Source organism: Lepus europaeus, chromosome 5 (assembly GCF_033115175.1).
Source record: "Lepus europaeus isolate LE1 chromosome 5, mLepTim1.pri, whole genome shotgun sequence".
NCBI classification, from domain to species: domain Eukaryota; kingdom Metazoa; phylum Chordata; class Mammalia; order Lagomorpha; family Leporidae; genus Lepus; species Lepus europaeus.
Window position 1 is genome coordinate 21,406,043 of NC_084831.1, and position 21,351 is coordinate 21,427,393.

The 21,351-nt window shown below is 43.6% G+C and overlaps 1 protein-coding gene across 17 annotated transcripts in view; it reads left to right on the forward strand.

The window, feature by feature from the left end:
- The window catches only part of LOC133759570 (mediator of RNA polymerase II transcription subunit 18), a 187,565-nt gene that overhangs the window by 138,078 nt on the left and 28,136 nt on the right, over positions 1 to 21,351 (forward strand). For 7 of the 17 annotated variants that reach the window (XM_062190762.1, XM_062190763.1, XM_062190760.1 and 4 more), the window contains 5 exons: positions 9,104 to 9,131; positions 10,028 to 10,201; positions 11,751 to 11,831; positions 15,594 to 15,758; positions 17,567 to 17,962. In XM_062190762.1, coding sequence (XP_062046746.1) covers positions 9,104 to 9,131; positions 10,028 to 10,201; positions 11,751 to 11,831; positions 15,594 to 15,758; positions 17,567 to 17,962 — 844 coding nt within the window. The remainder of the gene's footprint in view (positions 1 to 9,103; positions 9,132 to 10,027; positions 10,202 to 11,750; positions 11,832 to 15,593; positions 15,759 to 17,566; positions 17,963 to 21,351) is intronic. The other 10 variants (XM_062190764.1, XM_062190771.1, XM_062190770.1 and 7 more) reach the window with 2 other exon arrangements.

The following is a 21,351-nucleotide window of genomic DNA, read 5'->3' on the forward strand; positions in this document are numbered from 1 at the left end:
CCAAGCCTCACAACTCTGTGACATGCTTTCCTAGTGACCTTCACCTGCATGACTCAAAGAAAGAGATGTTTTCTTTGGAACACATAGTTATAAAAACTATAGCCAGCATCCTGTGTCCTATTTCTGACAAACAAAGGGAAACTACCTTTTCTTGGCACTAATAGAAAACAGCCCTGGGCCAGCGCTCAATTGGTTAATACTCCGCCTGCAACGCCAGCATCCCATATGGGCACCAGGTTCTAGTCCTGGTTGCTCCTCTTCCAGGCCAGCTCTCTGCTGTGGCCCGGGAAGGCAGTGGAGGATGGCCCAAGTCCTTGGGCCCCTGCACCCGCGTGGGAGACCGGGAGGAAGCACCTGGCTCCTGGCTTCGGATCGGCATAGCTCCAGCCGGAGTGGCCATTTGGGGAGTGAACCAACGGAAGGAAGACCTTTCTCTCTGTCTCTCTCACTGTCTAACTCTATCTTTCAAATAACTAAAAAAAAAAAAAAAAAAGAAGAAGAAGAAGAAGAAAGAAAAGAAAACAGTCCTAAGACCCTTTTATATTCCATAACTAGTTTAAAAACTAGTTTAAATAGAAACAGCGAAATATCCAAATGTGACTCGAATCCTGTATTTCTTCTGCCAAATTGGAATAGGAGGGAACTGGTTATGAAATCAGAGATACTGTGAACTAAATTCAAGGTACAAATTTGTTTATGAACTATTTCAAGCTTATCTTTCTCAGCTCTTTTTTAATAAGTATTGAATAAACTTGAGGAATAATTATATTATTTCAAAAATTTTAGTAAATTTATTTTTATTTGGAAGTCAGAAGACAGGGAGACCCACAGAGATAGATCTTCTACCTGCTGGTTCACTCCCCAGATGCCTGCAACAGCTGAGGCTGGGCCAGTCTGGAGCCAGGAGCCAGGAACTCAGTCTGTCTCCCACGTGGGTGACAGGGACCCAAGAACCTGAAGTATCACCTGCTGCCTCCCAAGGGATGCACTGGTAGGAAGGTAGAATCACGAGTGGGGCCATAACTCAAGCATTCTGACATGGGATTCAGGTGTCCCAAATGGCATCTTTCACCACTAGGCTGAATGCAAAATTATAATTAATATTTTAAGAAGCATGCACATGTCCCTGGTCACCATTCTAGTTATAAATAATACCTAATTAGATAATAATGTATGTCTAAAGGCAGGTGTTTGGCACAGCTGATAAGGCGCCACTTGACAGCTGCATCCCATAGAAGAGTGCCTGGGTTTGAGCCTCATTTCTGCTTCTGACCCCAGCTTCCTGCTCATGCACACTCTAGGAGGCAGCAGATGATGACTCAAGTACTTAGGTCCCTGCCACCCACTTGAGACCTAGATTGAGTTCTACATTCCTGGCTCCAACCTGGCTCAGCCCCAGCTATTGCGGGAATTTGGGTATTGAGCCAGCAGATGGAAAATGTCTGCATCTCTGTTTCTCTACCTTTTGAATAAAAATGAAAATTAAAAAAAGGAGTATATGGGGCTGGCGCCGTGGCTCACTTGGATAATTCTCCTCCTGTGGCGCTGGCATCCCATATGGGTGCCGGGTTCTAGTCTCGGTTGCTCCTCTTCCAGTCCAGCTCTCTGCTGTGGTCCGGGAGGGCAATAAAGGATGGCCCAAGCGCTTGAGCCCTGCACCCACATGGGAAACCAGGAAAAAGCACCTGGCTCCTGGCTTCGGATCGGCGTAGCGCCGGCCATAGTGGCCATTTGGGGGATGAACCAACGGAAGAAGACCCTTCTCTCTGTCTCTCCCTCTCTCACTGTCTATAACTCTACCTGTCAAATAATAAATAAATAAGGAATATATGTCAAAATAGAATTTTATAATAAAAGACTAATCCCATTTCATAGACTCCCCACAGTTTGATTTGGCAGGGGTAGGGAGTGTCTGACCCGTGGGCCATGGAAGGCCTCTTGTTCTGCCAAGGCAGCTATAGATGGGACTCCAAGTAGGCTTAATTTTTTGTTGATAATTTTGTATAGCACACGAATGATGTTGAAAATATCCAAACAATCTTTGGCAGAAAAAAGGTTCCCCACACCTGGTAGGCACACTTCTGAGAAAATGTAAGGAGTTTATCATTAATCTCCTATTTTGTGTTGGTCAATTTTCCTTTTTGAAAATCTTCTTGGACTTAAGTAGGAAAGACTTCCTTTCCATTTTCACATAATTCCTTCATATGTTGGATGAAATCGAGTTTTTATGATTTTCTTCTAGTGTCTTCATAATGGGTTTGAGGGGAAAGGAAGTTAATTTACCCTTTTCACAGAGAATCATTAATCTATATCCTCTTTTAGGACCTGTTCTTATATCTTCATCCATACATAAGAATGTTCCCTTTATTTACAACTTATTCCTTTAAACAGGCACCTCAGCAAGCAGTGAGTGGGTCTTTATCACTTTATTTTAATCAGGTACAGGTGTTGCTCTTGAGCGGCTGCAAGTTGAGTTTCCAGAGCACTCCCAGACTAGCCTCCACCAGAAGTGCCTAGATTAAGACTTTGGAGTCCCATCTCTCTTTATATCTTATCAGCAGCAAGAAGAATCTGTCTGAACTTGAAACAGAATTTGAAGAAATACTGTGCAAAGTTTCAAAGAAAGACTCCAATACAAGTTATGACTTAATCAGTTAAAAAAGAATCAGTAATCTGATATAAAAGTAATATATAACAATGGCCTAAATCCTTGTGGGGGCTGGCACTGTGGTGTAGTGGGCTGGGCCTCTGCCTGCGGAATCCCATGTGGGTGCCAGTTCATGTCCCAGCTGGTTCTCTTCATAGCCAGCTCTCTGCTGATGACTTGGGAAGGCAGTGGAGGGTGGCCACGTGCTTGGGCCCCTGCACCCACGTGGGAGACCAGGAAGAGGCTCCTGGCTCCTGGCTTCAGATTGGCCCAGCTCTGGCCGTTGCAGCCACTTGGGAAGTGAACCAGCAGATGAAAGACCTTTCTCTTTGTCTATCTCTCTCTCTGTCTAAAACTCTACCTCTCAAATAAATAAAATAAATCTTTAAAATAAATAAATAGAAAATGCCAAAATCAAACAAACCAAAAACCCAGCTTCTAATTGAAAATAATATACCTTGTGAAAATATTCTTCAAAAATGAGAAAATTAAATGACCCTAAATAGCATAGAATTGTAGGAAGAATAAAGGAGAACTTAAAAAGCAAATTACATGGGAAATGTAAAAGAATATTGTTGTTAAAACAGCAGTAATATTTTCTATGGTTTATTGTTTTATATATATGTAGGAGTGAATATATGACAACAACAAGGAAGATGGATTTAAAATGTAAGATTTTTGTGGTCTTGAGGGAAATTATTAACATAGATTATAGTAAGTGGTGGCCAGCGCTATGGCTCAGCAGGTTAAATCCCTGGCCTGAAGCACCGGCATCCAATATGGGTGCCTGTTCTAGTCCCAGCTGCTTCTCTTCCAGTCCAGCTCTCTGCTATGGCCTGGGAAAGCAGTAGAAGATGGCCCAAGTCCTTGGGCCCTGCACCCATGTGGGAGACCCAGAAGAAGCGGCCAAAGTGTTTCCGGAACATTAGAAGGAATTGCATTATCATAAAAGGGTCCACTCAAGAGGATGCCACAGTCATTCTAAGTTTGTGTATGTCTAATAACAGCTTCAAAGCAAAATCTAAGAAAAAGAGATCTACTTCCATAGTTGGGATGTTAACATACCTTTCTCAGCAGCTGATAAAACATACAGACAACAAATCAGAAAGAATATAAATGTTTTATATGACACAGTTAGCCAACTTGACCTAATTGGCATATTTAGAATACCACACACAGCAGTTGCACAATACGCTGCTTTTTAAGTGACCATGGAGCACAATATATTATAAATCTGGAAAGATGTAACTGTAAACTTTTGTTGTTGTTGTTGTTGTTTAATTTAAGGCTAAGGAACACAGGGAGGACCTCACAGTTCCTCTGTAGGAATACCTTATTGAGTAGCAAGCACTAGAATAATGCCATAGTTTTGTAGTTTATTTTTTCTAAAGAGAATGTTTGCTTCTATCTATTTTAACATGGGCGACATTTCCAGGTAATAATCTAGAATTGGGTTTAACAACCTTGGTTGGCTGTAAGAATCACCTGAAGAGATTTTTGAAAACAGATTCCAAGGTTCCACATCCTGGAGACTCTATTTGAAAAGGCAGTTGAGCTGATTCCAAGTATTTGAACAGATTCGATAGCCAGTAAGGTAATACTATGTATGGAGAGGGAAGAGGGGGAAATGTAAGAATACGAATGAATGACTTTGGGATAATCACTAGGGCAGAGCTGGGTGTGCCTGAACCCCACTGCAAAAGGCAAGAGGAATATCAGTCTCTTAAAAGTTTCATAATCATGGGCTGGCGCCGTGGCTTAACAGGCTAATCCTCCGCCTTGCGGCGCCAGCACACCGGGTTCTGGTCCCGGTTGGGGTGCCGGATTCTGTCCCGGTTGCCCCTCTTCCAGGCCAGCTCTCTGCTATGGCCCGGGAAGGCAGTGGAGGATGGCCCAAGTCCTTGGGCCCTGCACCCGCATTGGAGACCAGGAGAAGCACCTGGCTCCTGGCTTCAGATCAGCACAATGTGCCGGCCGCAGCGGCCATTGGAGGGTGAACCAACGGCAAAAACTAAGACCTTTCTCTCTGTCTCTCTCACTATCCACTCTGCCTGTCAAAAAAAAAAAAAAAAAAAAAAAGTTTCATAAACATGAAAATTAAGCACACTTGCATAGAGAAGCAAAGAAAAAAATTGCTGCTCTCTTTGCTTTTTTATTCAGTGACTTTGTATAAAGAAGAGGAAGACTGTTCTTAGCAATAGCTTTGATTGTAAATGCATCTATACATGTGCACTTTTGAAAACATTTTTAGTTACTTATTTTTATTTGGAAGGCAGAGAAAGAGAGAGAGAAAGAGAGAGATCATCCATCTGCTGGTTCACTCCCTGAATGAATGCAACAGCTAGGGCTGGGGAAGACCAAAGCAAGGGTCTTCATTTGGGTCTCCCACATAGTTGGCAAGAACTCAACTATTTGAGCCATCACCTGCTGCTTCCCCAGCTGCCCATTAAGAAGAATCTCAGAACAGAAGCAGAGCCAGCAACTGGTCCGATACAGGATGCATGAGTCCCAAGCAGCATTATCTCAACCATTGCACCAAACACCTGCCCCATACACACTGTATTTTTAAGAGAAATTGAATTTGTTTTGAGTTCATGTACTGGCATACATAAGTATAATTGAAAAATATCATTTTTGTGGCCATTTTGAATCTATAAGAGAAAGGTGATATGTAAATCTATTGCTCAATGTGTTAGAATTGAGATGAGCTCAGGCCTACTTTACAAAGTCATCACATACTGTAGAAGAAAGCTAGTGTGGCTGAATCTCACGAAGGACTTTACAGATAGAAACTTCTCTATGCATCTGTTTCTAAAGCTTTGGGGCCATTTTTCTTTGTAAAAATATCACATCGCAATAATATAATTTTTAACTTTGTCAGTCACTAAATTTTTTTGTAGATATTACTTTACCTACTACTTCTAACCATATAGGCATTTTCCTGTGTGTCTTAGAATACTCACTGGATGGGTTAGCAGGATATTTAAAATTTCACTCCCTTCTAGCTTCTCAAGTAAGGCTATCGAGAAAGTAAAATTTCTGTTACAAGCTCCATTTCTGAGGCTGTCTAGGTCTTTGAAAGCCTTATCATTAGCATGTTAAATATTATGTTATGAATATTCTGAAGTGCCTTTGTTTCTCATTGACATTTAATAATTGAGAAGATACTGTTTAATTAAAGCACAAACTTTTTTTTAAGATTTTTTAATTATTTATTTGAGAGATAGAGTTACAGACAGTGAGGAGAGAGAGAAAAAGGTCTTCCATCTGCTGGTTCACTCCCCCAGATGGCCACAACAGCCGGAGCTGCGCCAATCCAAAGCCAGGAACCAGGAGTTTCTTCTCGGTCTCCCACGCGGGTGCAGGGGCCCGAGCACTTGGGCCATCCTCTGCTGCTTTCGCAGGCCACAGCAGAGAGCTGGATTGGAAGAGGAGCAGCCAGGACTAGAACCGGCGCGCATATGGGATGCTGGCACCGCAGGCAGAGGATTAACCTACTGGGCCACAGTGGGGGCCCCAAAGCACAAACTCTTAAAAGCAATGCCATGTCACCCAGTGCCGCTCCTCGGATCCATTCCGTGGTACTAGTGAGGGGGAAATTGTTGTCAGAATTTTAAAAAATATGGCCCAAGGGCCAGGCATTGTGGCATGCTAGCATCCCTTATCAGAGCACCAGTTCAAGTCATGGCTGCTCTACTTCTGATCCAGCTCCCTGCTAATGTGCTTGTGAAAGCAGTGTAAAATGGCCCAAGTACTTGAGTCCCTGGCATCCATGTGGGAGACCCAGATAGAGTTCCAGGCTCTTGGCTTCAGCCTGGCCCAGCCCATGCTGTTTTGGCTATTTGGGGAGTGAGCCAGCAAATAGAAGATCTCTTTCTTGTTTCTCTCTCTCTCTCTCTCTCTCTCTCTCTCTGCCTTTCAAATAAAAAAAAATCTTTAAAAAATAAAAATATGGTCCAGTGTAATAGTCACATTCTAGTGTTTTTCTTTTTTTTCTTTTCTTTTCTTTTTTTTTTTTAAAGATTTATTTATTTGAAAGAGTTACACAGAGAGAAAAGGAGAGAGAAGAGAGAGAGGTCCTCCATCTGCTGGTTCACTCCCCAACTGGCCGCAACAGCCGGAGCTGCACCAATCCGAAGCCAGGATCTAGGAGCCTCTTCCAGGTCTCCCACATGGGTGCAGGGGCCCAAGGACTTGGGCCATCTTCTACTGCTTTCCCAGGCCATAGCAGAGAGCTGGATCAGAAAAGGAGCACCCAGGACTCTAACCGGCGCCCATGTGGGATGCCAGCACTGCAGGCGGCGGCTTTTACCCACTACACCACAACACTGGCCCCATCTAGTGTATCTCATATAAAGAATTAAAGACTCTAACATGCCCTGGAATGAAGCATGCAAACTAAGAAGAGAAGAATGACTGTCTTCAGTCAATGCAATCTGTCACTTTAGTAACCAGGACCTTATCTTCTGGGCCATCAGCACTAATTACTGCAGTTATTCTAATATTACAGTTGTGTAAATATGACACTATTCAATGGATTTCCTAGGAAAGTTTAGGACTTCCTAAAAGAAGGCTTGTGTTGTGGCATAACAGGTTAAGCTGCTGCTTGCGACGCTGGCATCCCACATAGGCGTAAGTTCAAGACCCAGCTGCTTCATTTTCAGTCCAGCTTCCTGCTAATATGCTTGGGAAAGCAGCAGAAGATGACCCAAGTGCTTGGGCCCCTGCACCCACATGGGAGACCCAGAAGAAGCCCCAGGCTCCTGGCACAGCCCCGCCATCACAGCCATTTGAAGAACGAACCAGCAGAGGCCGGCGCCACGGCTTATTAGGCTAATCTTCCGCCTGCGGCGCCGGCACACCAGGTTCTAGTCCCAGTCGGGGCACTGGGTTCTGTCCCGGTTGCCCCTCTACCAGGCCAGCTCTCTGCTGTCGCCCGGGAAGGCAGTGGAGGATGGCCCAAGTGCTTGGGCCCTGCACCCACATGGGAGACCAGGAGGAAGCACCTGGCTCCTGGCTTTGGATCAGCACGGTGCGCAGGTCGCAGTGTGCCGGTCGCAGCGTGCCGGTCGCAGCATGCCGGCCGCAGCAGCCATTGGGGGGTGAACCAACGGTAAAGGAAGACCTTTCTCTCTGTCTCTGTCTCTCACTGTCCACTCTGCCTGTCAAAAAAAAAAAAAAAAGAATGAACCAGCAGATAAAAGATCTCTCCCTGTGTCTCCCTTTCTCTGCATGTCTGCCTTTCAAATAAATCAAATGTAAAATATATACATACACACATATATAGTGCTTGTTCTTTGTATATTTTCCCTATGAAAGCATATCTATAATATTTTTTTTTTTTTTGACAGACAGAGTGGACAGTGAGAGAGAGACAGAGAAAAAGGTCTTCCTTTTGCCGTTGGTTCACCCTCCAATGGCCGCCGCGGTAGGCGCGCTGTGGCCGGCGCACTGCGCTGATCCGATGGCAGGAGCCAGGTGCTTCTCCTGGTCTCCCATGGGGTGCAGGGCCCAAGCACTTGGGCCATCCTCCACTGCACTCCCTGGCCACAGCAGAGAGCTGGCCTGGAAGAGGGGCAACCGGAACAGGATCGGTGCCCCGACTGGGACTAGAACCCAGTGTGCCGGTGCCGCAAGGCGGAGGATTAGCCTAGTGAGCCGCGGCGCCGGCCCATATCTATAATATTAAAATGTTTTAAAGATTTATTTGAAAGGCAGAGTGATAGAGAGGGGAAGACAGAGCTATCTTTCATCGCTAGTTTACACCCCTAAACAGCTATAACAGCCAGGACCAGGCCATGCCAAAACCAGGAAACAGGAACTCCATCCAGGTCTCCACATGCGTGGCAGCAACTCAAGTACCTAGACCATCAGTCACTGTCTCCCAAATGCATTAGCAGGAAACTTGATTGGAAGTGCAGTGTAGGTGTGAATCAAACCAGGCTCTCCCACATAGGATGTGATGTGTCACAATGCTGCCCCAAAAGAAGTTAGTGAGAGAGAGAATCTTCCATCCGCTTGTTGACTCCTCAATAGCAAGAAAGAGAGAAAGAATCTTATATTCACTTATTGACTCGTCAGATAGCCACAATGGCCAGGGCTGGGCCAGCTCAAGTGCTGGAGCCTGAAACTCCATTCAGTCTCCGACAAGAGTGGCGGGGGCCCAGGTACTTGGGGTATTTTCCATTGCTTTCCCAGGAAGCTGTATCAGAAGCAGAGCAGCCAGAACTCCAAGTGGTGCTCTGATACAGAATGCTGGTGTTGCAAGCAGTGGTTTAACCCACGTAGCCACAACACCCGCCCTTGTTACACACCTTTTGATCCCCTTCCCTAATGGCATTAGTTGCTTCTGATGTGAATTACAGTACATGTTCCTTGAAGAATTTCTGAAAGTAGACGTGCCACTTTAATTCTAGGATGGCTGTTCCACATAACTCTTTTTTTCTTCCCCTCTAGACACCTCCAGAGAACCCTGGGACAGTAGGTGGAGTGCAAAGATGTGTTATGTTGCTTTCCTGCTTTTTTTTGTTGTTGTTGTCTTCCTGCTTTTTTTGTATTATTATTCTTGGCTTGCCTTGGCTGCTCCTTTCTCTGACATTAAAACTAACTAACGCTGCATGTGTGACCATTGTGAGGGCCTCTTGACCTTTCATTTCAATCTTGCACATGTATCATGTCAGTTTGTTTTTTGTCAAGTTCTTAATTTCAGGATTGTCCCTAGAACAATAGGCAAACGGGAATCTCACCTCTACTATACCCCAAATGTTTCCTCCATTTTAAAGAATAATTTCTAGTGTCCCCGTCCCCCACTTCAACACTTTCTAGTGCTCCAGAACTTCCTAGGGTCCTTTTTGTGAAGGGAGAAAATAAACTGATAAACAGATACAAGTAAGGTGTTGGCACTTTAACTGTTTACACCTGAACTATTTATTTATTTCATAATTGAGCTATTTATACCTGAACTGTTTATACCCTGAAAAAGGCATGGAGAACGATGTTTAGCAGAGAATAATGACTCACTCACTAGTGATAGAATCCCCTGCTTTAGTGATGGGAAATCTCATGCATATTAGGAAGACATCCACATTTTGTGTGTGTGTGCCTTTAAAAGATGTTGAACTGGTTCTGATCATTTCACTGAGTTTTTGTCTTAAAATGATGTCAGCTTGATTTGGTTCCTCTTCACTCCTAGTGATTTATTTGTTATGGATTTTGATGTTTGATGTCCACATGATATGATGTTAAGGAGTCTGACTGTCTGCATGATTATCATTGCTCTGACCCTTTCCAACTACCACAGGAAGAGAGGGGAAGGGACCAGCAGAGGTTATGTTGAAATGATAAATTGGTCTCTGTCTTCTCTCTCTATCCATGTAACAGAAGAAGCAGGCCAGCCCACTGCAGATCCAGGCATGATCATGGACAGTGTGGAAGCTGGAGACACAACTCCTCCCACCAAAAGGAAGAGCAAGTTCTCAGGCTTTGGCAAGATTTTCAAGCCCTGGAAATGGAGGAAAAAAAAAAGTAGTGATAAATTCAAAGAGACATCAGAAGGTGAGCTAATAAGATTTAAATATAGGTTCTTGGTTAAAGAGTTACACATTTTGGAAGTACCTTTTTTTTCTTTTTTCTTTTTTTTTCTTTTTTTATTAAACAGGCAGAGTTAGAGAGAGAGAGAGAGAGACCAAAAAAAAGGTCTTCCTTCTGTTGATTCACCCCCAAAATGGCCGCCACGGTTGGCGTGCTGCGCCGATCCGAAGCCAGGAGCCAGGCGCTTGCTTCCTCCTAGTCTCCCACACAGGTGCAGGGGCCCAAGCACTTGGGCCATCCTCCACTGCCTTCCCAGGCCACAACAGAGAGCTGGACTGGAAGAGGAGCAACCGGGACTAGAACCCAGCCCCCATATGGGGTGCCAGCGCCACAGGCAGAGGATTAACCAAGTGAGCCATGGCGCTGGCCCCAGAAGTACCTAATTTTTTCATTCTTTTCCCAAACTTCTATAACCATATTGAAGAGAGAATTTAATCTTCTTGGTAAAGTTAATTAATTAATTTATTTGACAGAGTTGCAGAGAGAGAGAAAGAGATCTTCCATCTGCTGATTCACCAGATTACATTCATTCCCCAAATGGCCTAATTGGTAGGACGAGGCCAGGCCAGAGCCAGGAGCCAGAAGCTTTATCTGGTCTCCCATATGGGTGCAAGGGCCCAAGAACTTGGGCCATTTTCTGCTGCTTTCCAAGGTGCATTATCTGGGAGCTGGGTTGGAAGTAGTGCAGCTGGGACTCAAACCATCACCCATATGGGATGCCAACGCTAATGGTAGTAGCTTTACCCACTACACCACAGTGTAGGCCCCAGAATTTAATCTTTTAGAATTGAACCACCAAGTGATCATTCAGTGAGCCATATATGTATATATTTTTTAAAGATTTACTTATTTTTTATTTGAAAGGCAGAGTTACAGAGGCAGAGGCAGAAAGAGAAAGAGGTCTTATATCCTCTGGTTCACTCCCCAGATGGCCACAAAGGCTGGAACTGGGCCAATCCAAAGCCAGGAGCTAGGAGCTTCCCCCAGGTTTCCCAATAGGCACAGGGACCCAAGGACTTAGACCATCCTCTACTGCTTTCCCAGGCCATTGCAGAGAGCTGGATCAGAAGTGGAGCAGCTGTGATTCAATCCGGCGCCCATATTGGATGCCAGCACTGCAGACAGCAGCTTTACCTGCTATGCCACAGCGCTGGCCCCAGTGAGCCTTATATTTTATAGCCTCATTCTCAGATTAGTGTTTTGATGGGGTTGAAGTGTCTTGAATAGTGAGTAGACTTTCTGAACTGTAGCAAATCTAAGGTACTTCTTTTTTTGTACTCTGCTCATTTCCCAACAACTGAAATTTCATGAGTAAATTCCTTATTATTGAAATTTCAATTAAGCTATAATTATGTAAAGATAGTCCTTTTGGAAATCTTAGTTTCCCTGTATTTTCATTCCTAAGAATAAAAATTTGAGCTACTTTATTCTAACACTCATGGTGTTAAAATACTGAGTAATGTTGACCTTCAGCTGCCACATTTTTAAGTGCTGTTTTCCAATTTAATGTTAGTTCTAGAGCGAAAAATATCTATGCGCAAACCAAGAGAAGAGCTGGTTAAAAGAGGTGTTCTGTTGGAAGACCCTGAGCAGGGTGAGTTTATACATGAATGCATGTGCCTGTCTCTGTGCACTTCGTCTTTGACTGGGTCTAAGTGTTTGGATTTTATTTCATTATTGCTATTGTTGGGGTGAAGGAGGCTTTAAAGGAAATTTTCACCCTTCCAATGTCTGGCTACGTGCTACAATGCAAGATTGAGTGCTTGGTGAAGGATTCTTGGGACAAACGTCCTCTCCCTGTACTTCCTCAGATTTGTACCAGCTGCTGTACTGTATGTCATTTCCTTTTTTGACCAAATTTGTCCCCATTCCTATAGTGCTACACTAATCTGTCATGAGGATCATGTTTTGATATTTCAACATTCATTGCTGGTTTAATAATACCAGGATTTTCTCCAATGTGACTTTCATGAAGCAGTTTATTGTAAACATAAAATTATAGTATCATATATTGATTGCCTTTCATTTCTCTTCATTCTTTGTGTGAGATAAAATCTGAAGGTGAAATTTTTAAAATACATCCCATGTTTTGGAGGATGGGAGAAAAACCAGGTAATTGGAGTATTATCTTGTTTGAGGTCTAAGCTATGTAATGTACTGCCTACTTACATATATATGTATATGATTATCTCAGCTAACTAAAAACTAACCCAGAAAAAGCAAGCTTGAAGGAGCAATATAAAAATGTTATTGCTGCTGGTTACTTCTGGAGGTTGGAATAAGAACAGGATGATTAACTATTTTTCTGTATTTTCTGTGATTAGTTATCATCATGTATAACTTTTACTTTTCATGTCTATTTGCTTTTTATAGCAGGACACAAAATCTTCTAGGCATTTAGGTAGATAAGTAGAATTATAATGCTTCCATTACAATACCTTTTTGGCTCTTGCTTTTTAATAGTCATTTCCCTCCCAATACCTTCTCCTGTTTCACACTTTTCTTGCTCATTTATCACAAACTCCATATGTTATTTCTATCTTGTTCTTCACCTTCAGTCTCTTTTGATCTGTGCTTTTTATTGACTCCTAATCCATGGTTTCTGTAGCCTACAAGCTCAAAGTCCCAAATGATAAACGAGTTGCAGCCAGTAGACAAGATGCTACTGTGCCGACCAGAGACCTGATCTAAACTTTATTATGTTCCAAGAGATAATGAGGATGGTCCCAACACAATGAAATGATATATATCCAGGTGATAGATAGGCCAGTTACCCTGAACTGATCATTACATTCTTATATACATGTATTAAAATGCCAATTTTGGCCCATAAATATGTACAGCTATTATGTGTCTTTTTTTTTTTTTTTTTTTTTTGGACAGTCAGAGTGGATAGTGAGAGAGAGAGAGAAAAGTCCGTTGGTTTACTCCCCAATGGTGCTGCGGCTGGCGCACCGCGCTGATCCGAAGCCAGGAGCCAGGTGATTCTCCTGGTCTCCCATGCGGGCGCAGGGCCCAAGGACCTGGGCCATCCTCCATTGCACTCCCGGGCCACAGCAGAGAGCTGGACTGGAAGAGGAGCAATTGGGACAGAATCCAGTGCCCCAACCAGGACTAGAACCCGGTGTTCCGGTGCCACAGGAGGAGGATTAGCCTATTTAGCCACGGCGCCAGCTATGTGTCAATTTTTAAAAGACATATTAAGAAAATAAATATAGGGATGGGCCTTGGGTACTGACTGACAACAAAAACAGTGCTTGAACCTTGCAGTCCTCTTCATACTCAGAGATGGCTTTTGGCTTGATTATGGTTCTGACTTGATTGTACTATAAAATATTTAATTACCGAGTTTTGGGGGAGCAATGATTGTAACGCCTGATCCTACTGCTGTACTCTGTCAGCATTGCAGAAGCTCTGCATTAAATACATGACATGATACGTCAGTGTAGACAGCCCTGATTGAGTAACTTGAAAGATAACTGATCGTGTTTGCATATGTTTTACTAGTGTCTGCAGAGTAGAAACTGATTAATAATGTCTCTTAAACGTTTTCTGTATGGTTGTTATAAGTCAAGTCTTTGTTGGCTTTGAAACTATTGTTTCCAGGAAATTCTATTTTTGTTAAAGCTAGGCTGTATTAACATAAGCAGTAACTTAATACTTGCTGCATAGTTGTAAGCTTGCTCTTTTCCCTTTAAAAAAAAAAAAAGTAGCTATCAGATTACTTTTAGCTTTAGAATTGTACTTTTTCTTACTGCTTATTTGCCTCAGACTCTTCTGCTTTTAGCCAAAACTTCACCTCTGTTGGGATTGCATGAAAATGGCACTGTCACATCTCCTAGTAGAAGGGTAATGGGTCAGATGAAAGGGACTGGTCTAGGAGAACTCAGTGGGCTAAATCAGGAGATGCTAAAATGATATTACCCAAAGTGTCTCACTAAGGAAAGCAAAGGAGGATGCCATGTAGGGAGCAGCTAGTTCCAATACCCCTGCACTAGAAGGTAAAAGAGTTTTTAATTTTTAACCTCACTGCTTGCAGCTCTCTCTTCTAAAAAGAGTCTAGAAAACTGAGAGTGTTCATCTGATTGCTCCCTGAAGGTTCTCACCTAAGATTTTAAAGCAATAAGGTTTATCCCAAAGCCTCCAACTTAGCCTCTTCCCTGCAGTTTAGTCTGTAGGAAATCATCATGTGCAGGTATATCATGCTTCCCACTAAACATCCCTTGCTGTCCACTTTGGTGCCCTTGGTTCCTCTCTGCTATTTTTCATCTACTTTCTAATGATAGCTAATTATTGATTGTCCTGTTCTGCTCATTGCCCTTTTTTTTTTTTTCTTTTTTTTTTTTGCATTTTATTTATTTGAGAGGCAGAGTTACAGAGAGGGGGAGAGACATCCATCCACTGGTTCATTTCCCAATTGGCTGCAATAGCCGGAGCTGGGCCAATCTAAAGCCAGGAGCTAGGAGCTTCTTCCAGGTCTTCTGTGCGAGTGCAGGGGCCCAAGCACTTGGGCCATCTTCCACTGCTTCCACAGGCCATTAGTGGAGAGCTGGATACCAGCCAGGACATGAACTGGTATCCATAAAGGATGCCAGCGCCACAGGCAGATGTTTAACCTACTGTGCCACAGTGCCGGCTCCTTGTTGCCTTTCTATACCCCATTCTCACAGTTTTCAGAACTAATCTGCTAAAAGATGGTTCAGATCATGTCTCTACTACCCTTAATTCTTTGGCTTCTTGTTTTGTGCAAGATTCAAATCAGGCTTCTTTACATGGTATTTTTACCCTTCATGGCCTGGATCTTGCTGTTTTTTTCCAGTCTCACCCATAACCATTTCTTATGTGTGTCTATTCTCTTGCTAGGCCAAACTAATCACTGGCCCTCCTAACAGGTGAATTATTTCACACCTTTAGACATGCTGCCTCTTCTTCCTAAATTGCCTTTCATCAGTATGCCAGGCTCTACTGCATCTTCAAGACCCAGTTCAGATACCACTCTCTGTGTAGCTTTCCTGACTGTTCCCACCCCCAGGAGAATGATTTTTTTCCTTTCATTCAGGCCATAGCACTTCACTCTTTATAGCTCTTGACATTTAGCACTGTAGTGTCTTACGTGCAACAAGGCTGTCCTATTCATCTGCCTTATTCACAAAGCAAGGTACTTGGCATATGACAGACAATCAAATGTTTATTGGAAAAAGGAATTATTTATTTAGATCAGAGAGTCTAGATCTAAATAAGAAGCTAAAACAGGATGAGGGGGCAAAGAGATAAGAAAGATAAGAAATCACTGGCTCCTCTCCCTATGTGACAACGTCGGTTCCATCACTTTGCTTTTTCCTCTTTCCCCTCACAGGTGTTGAGGATCCAGAAAAGTCAAGCTGCACCATGTTAAAGAATGGCCATACCACCCCTGTAGGGAACATTAGATCTCCCAGTCCAGTCCACACAGAGGAAGAACCAGCAAGCATAGCAAATCTTAGGAAAGCTATTCCAGAAGAGGACCCAAAGAAGCGACTTGGTAAGAAACTGGATTTTTTAATTTAAGAGACATGCAGCAGTCATTCTTATTTATCTCAGGGATTTGCATGAGAACGGGGATAAATAAACCCAGAAGTCGCCAACTGCAGCACCAGCATCCCATATGGGTACCAGTTTGAGTCCTGGCTGTTCTACTTCCAATCCAGCTCTTTGCTATGGCCTGGGAAGGCAGCGGAGGATGAACCAAGTGCTTGGGCCCCTGCACCCGCGTGGGAGACCCAGAGGAAGCTCCTGGCCCCTGACCGGATTGGCCCAGCTCCACCATTGCAGCTATTTGGGAAGTGAACAAATGGATGGAAGACTTCTCTCTCTCTCTCTCTCTCTCTCTCTCTCTCTCTCTCTCTCTCTGTCTCCTTCTCTCTGTGTAGCTTTGCCTTTCAAATAAGTAAAATAATTTTTTTAAAGATTTTATTTATTTATTTGAGAGGTAGAGTTACAGAGAGAGAGACAGGTCTTCCATCTGCTGGTTCACTCCCCGAATGGCTGCAACAGCTAGAGCTGGGCTGATCTGAAGCCAGGAGCCAGGAGCTTCTTCTGGGTCTCCCACGTACTTAGACCATCTTCTGCTTCCCCAGACCATTGCAGAGAGCCAGATCAGAAGAGGAGCAGCCGGGACATGAACTGGTGCCCATATGGGATGCCAGTGCCACAGGTGGAGGTTTAGCCTACTATACCATTGCACCAGCCCCAGTGAAATAAATCTTTAAAAAAAAAAAAAAAAAAAAAAAAAACCAGAGTTTTGCATTCTCATTTAAGAATTTCTTTTTTTTTTTTTTTTCTTTTTGACAGGCAGAGTGGACAGTGAGAGAGAGAGACAGAGAGAAAGGTCTTCCTCTGCCGTTGGTTCACCCTCCAATGGCCGCCACGGCTGGCGCACTGTGGCCGGCGCACCACGCTGATCCGTTGGCAGGAGCCAGGTGCTTCTCCTGGTCTCCCATGGGGTGCAGGGCCCAAGCACTTGGACCATCCTCCACTGCACTCCCTGGCCACAGCAGAGAGCTGGCCTGGAAGAGGGGCAACCGGGACAGGATCGGTGCCCCGACCGGGACTAGAACCCGGTGTGCCGGCGCTGCAAGGCGGAGGATTAGCCTGTTGAGCCGCGGCGCCGGCAAGAATTTCTTAACTACTTGCAGCTTTAAGTGGAAGTTCACCCTCTGTCATTCTTGCATTCATGAAATAACATAAATTTATGAGTCTAATGGAGAGAAAATGATGTTAAATAACAGATTCCTGTAGGGATTTTCAGGTTACACTTGCTCTTCCTCTACCCAAAGAATTTTTTTATTTTTAAATTTTTTGTGTATTTGTATGAAAGGCAAAGAGTGAGAAAGAACTCCCATCCACTGCTTCACTCCCCAGATTCCCACAGTTACTAGGACAGAGCCAGCCAAAGTTGGGATACAGAAACTCAATCCAGGTCCCCAGCATGGGTGGCAGGAACCCAGTCACTTGAACCATCACTGCTGACTTTCACAGTCTGCATTAGCAAGAAGCTGGGGTTAGGAACCAGAGGAGGAAATAAAATCCAGGTACTCCAAGACTGGACACAGGCGTCTTAACACCTGCCTCCACCCAAGGAATTTTGATTCATCTCCTTCAGTAGCCTGGCTCTTTTGTGATGAATTACTAGCATGACAAGCCTCTCCTTAAGTATGCTGAAGTTAGAAAAACATTGAGAACTGTTAAAATATAATTGATAACATTGACCATAACTCCATGGATGTGTTGGCTTTCTCAGTCCCTCTTGTTATCTTCTCTTCCTTTTTAATTTACATGTGTTTTACACAGGCTCAACTGGAAGCCGGCCTAATTCAGAAGGAGAGTCTGCTCCTGAGAATGTACCCAAACAGCCTTTACTTCCCCCGAAAAGACCCTTGTCCTCTTCTTATGAAGCAAATGAAGGACAAGCAAAGAATGTCACTTCTTCTGGCAGCATGACAAGGTCCATCTCTTCCGCTTCCACCTCTTCCATCAACACAGCACCTAGTGCCACCACTGCTGCCACAAATCTAGCAAAGACTGCTAACTCCTTCATTACACCTTCCCCGGCACCCAGGACTCCGTGTGCAGCTCCTGCCAGCACTAACACTACTACTACCCCAAGCCTTATGCATACAGTCCCTGCCAAGCAGCCTCCAGTTCCTCCACCTAAACCAGCTCACAGAAATAGCAACCCTGTCATCGGTAAGTAAGTCTTCAGACTTTTGGTTTTTGTTTGGTTTGATTTGGAGTGGTTGTTTTTATTGGATAACTGTTACAGTATTGATATGGTCTGTGAGAGAGCATTCCATATCTTGCCCCTTTGGATCTCCTCAATGTAGGAAAAAGAGTCTTGATAATCAGGCAGATAGCCATAATTAAAACTAAGTTTCGGTTTGAGGTGGTTAATGTCTATTTTCCTAAAATGGTGTTTCTAAAGCACTTACATATAGTTGGGGGATTGGATATGTAAAGATTATAGCAGGTTTAATCAGCGTGAAGTTACTAACTAAAAGAATCAGAATAATGCCACCTCTTAAGAGTGGCAAGACAAAGTTTTCAAATGACAAATTTTTTTTTAACTCATTATGTCCTAAGTTTTCTGTTTTCAGATATTTCAATGGTACAACATTTGTTTTTTTAAAGTTGCCATAGTGGTATATTTATTGCTCAATTTAAGTCTTTATAGGTATCCTATATATAGGATGATGGAACATAATGTGTTAAAATCTACTTTAAATTGTCATTGCCTTTCTTAAGCATGAGTGAGTGTACTAGATAAAAGGATGATTTTATAAATGCTGATGTGACTCAGTGTCTGGCATATATATCTTCATGGGCAGCTATGGAAGATATTATTTTAATTGTTCTGATAAAATCTTGATAAAATTAAGAATGCGACTCTTAAATAAATAGTGATAAAGAAAACAGAGAAGGTAATCAGTGAACTTTTGCATTATCTCAAAGTCCTATTTAGGTCTGTTTTCTTTACATAAATACACACCTTCTTAGAGAAATTTCAAGAAATAGATATTAGGAACAAAGGCTAATGCATGCCTCAGAGCTAATGAAAATATAGTTTTTTAAGAAAAATAATACTAAACTTAGTACTTCTTAATGTTCTTGTTAATGATTTAATGGTTGAATAAAAAGTATGCTCATTTAATATCTAATATTATCTAGTTGGGTGGAGTGACTAGAATCTTGAAAAGCAAGCTTAGAATATATTGTAACAGGTTGGAGTAGCTTGATGGAAACAGGATGAAGATTATTATTGTTATCACCACCTTGGATGGATACTGTCATGCTGGCTTATCTCTGAGGAGCTTTCACACACTTATTTTCAAAATCACCTTGTGCAGTAGGAAACTGATTTTATCTGTTTATATAGTAGGGCAATTAGAACATAAAGACATTGTGACTCATTCAAGGTTGTGGTGAGAGACAGAAACTGACTTGGGTTTCTCAAGTCTCAGGTCCAGACTATCAGGCTCACCAAGATTTATTAAAACAGATTGAGGGGCCAGCATTGTGGCATAGCAGGTTAAGCCTCCGCATGTGATGCCGGCATCCCATATAGGCTCCAGTTCGAGTCCTCGCTGCTTCACTTACAATCCAGTGCCCTGCCTGGGAAAAACAGCAGAAGATGGCCCAAGTACTTGGACTCTTGCACCCACATGGGAGACCCAGAAGAAGCTTGGGACTCCTGGCTTCGGCCTGGCCAAGCGATAACCATTGCAGCCATTTGGGGAGTGAACCAAAGGAAGAATCTCTCTCTCTCTCTTTCTCTCTCTCTTTCTTCCCCCCTTCACCTCTCTCTCTCCCTCCCTTTCACCTCTCTCTCTCTCCCTCCCTTCCTCTGTAACTCTGCCTTTCAAATAAATAAGACATAAATCTTTAGAAAATAATTTTTTAGGGGCCGGGGCCATGGCGCAGCAGGTTAACGCCCTGGCCTGAAGCGCCAGCATCCCATATGAGTGCCAGTTTGAGGCCCAGCTGCTCCACTTCTGATCCAGCTCTCTGCTATGGCCTGGGATAGCAATAGAAGATGGCCCAAGTCCTTGGGCGCCTGCACCCACGTGGAAGACCCGGAAGAAGCTCCTGGCTCCTGGCTTCAGATTGGCACAGCTCCGGCCATTGCTGCCAACTGGGGAGTGAAGCATCGGATGGAAGACCCCTCTCTCTCTCTCTCTCTCTCTCTCTCTCGGCCTCTCCTCTCTCTGTATAACTCTGACTTTCAAATAAATAAATCTTTAAAAAAAAAAATTGTTAAAGATAAATTTATTTATTTGAAAGACAGAGAAAAAGAAGTCTTCTCTCTGCTGGTTCACTTCCCAGATGGCTACAACAGCAGAGCTATGCCAATCTGAAGCCAGGAGCCAGGAGCTTCCTCTGCGGGTACAGGGGGCCAAGTACTTGGACCATCCTCCACTGCCTTCCCAGGCCATAGCAGAGAGCTGGATCAGAACTGGAGCAGCCAGAACTCGAACCGTGCCCATATGAGATGTCAGTACTGCAGATGGCAGCTTTACCCGCTGCACCACAGTGCTGGCCCATAAAAATAATTTTAAAAAAGAAAAAAAAGGCCGGCGCCGCGGCTCAATAGGCTAATGCTCCACCTGCGGCGCTGGCACACCAGGTTCTAGTCCCGGTCGGGGCGCCGGATTCTGTCCCGGTTGCCCCTCTTCCAGGCCAGCTCTCTGCTGTGGCCCGGGAGTGCAGTGGAGGATGGCCCAAGTCCTTGGGCCCTGCACCCCATAGGAGACCAGGAGAAGCACCTGGCTCCTGGCTTCAGATCAGTGCGGTGCGCTGGCCGCAGCGCGCCAGCCGCAGCGGCCATTGGAGGGTGAACCAACGGCAAAGGAAGACCTTTCTCTGTGCCTCTCTCTCTCACTGTCCACTCTGCCTGTCAAAAAAAAAAAAAAAAAAAAAAGAAGAAGAAGAAAAGAAAAGAAAAAAGAAAAAGAAAAAAAAGCACAGATTGCTGGATTCTGTCTTTTCTGACTTTCTGATTTTAGTCAGTCTGGGACTGAGCCTAAGAATTTGCATTTCTACTAGGTTCCCAGATGCTGTGCTGCTGCTGCTGCTGCTGCTAATCCAGGAACTAGACATTGATCCTTTGCTTTAGAGCAGTGGTACTCCCGCTTTTCAGCTCAAAGCAGCATATTAAATGAAAGTGTGCATATGATTCCCTGGCTACACTGCCGAAGCCACTCTTGGCCTGAAATGTATACACCAAAGTCCAAGGCCTGTGACTGAGGAGTCAGTATCAGCCCATGACTGGTCCTCAGTAGAAGAACAAAAATAGGACAGTTCACAGAGTTTTTATTAAAGTTAAATGGATTCAATTCAAAGAATTATCCCTTACTTTGAAATTACTAACCTTTCTAATTACCTGGTATTAAAGTGCCATTTCTTTCACAACAGTATTATGATCATAAATTATTTACTTAATACCAAGCCTTATTTTCCAATCCTAAAAAAAAGAGAACCTGAGATTGATCAGGAGGTGTCTTTTGTTTGTTTTGTTAAAGATTAACTTATTTTATTTGAAAGGCAGAGTTACAGAGAGGGGGAGACAGAGAGACAGATAT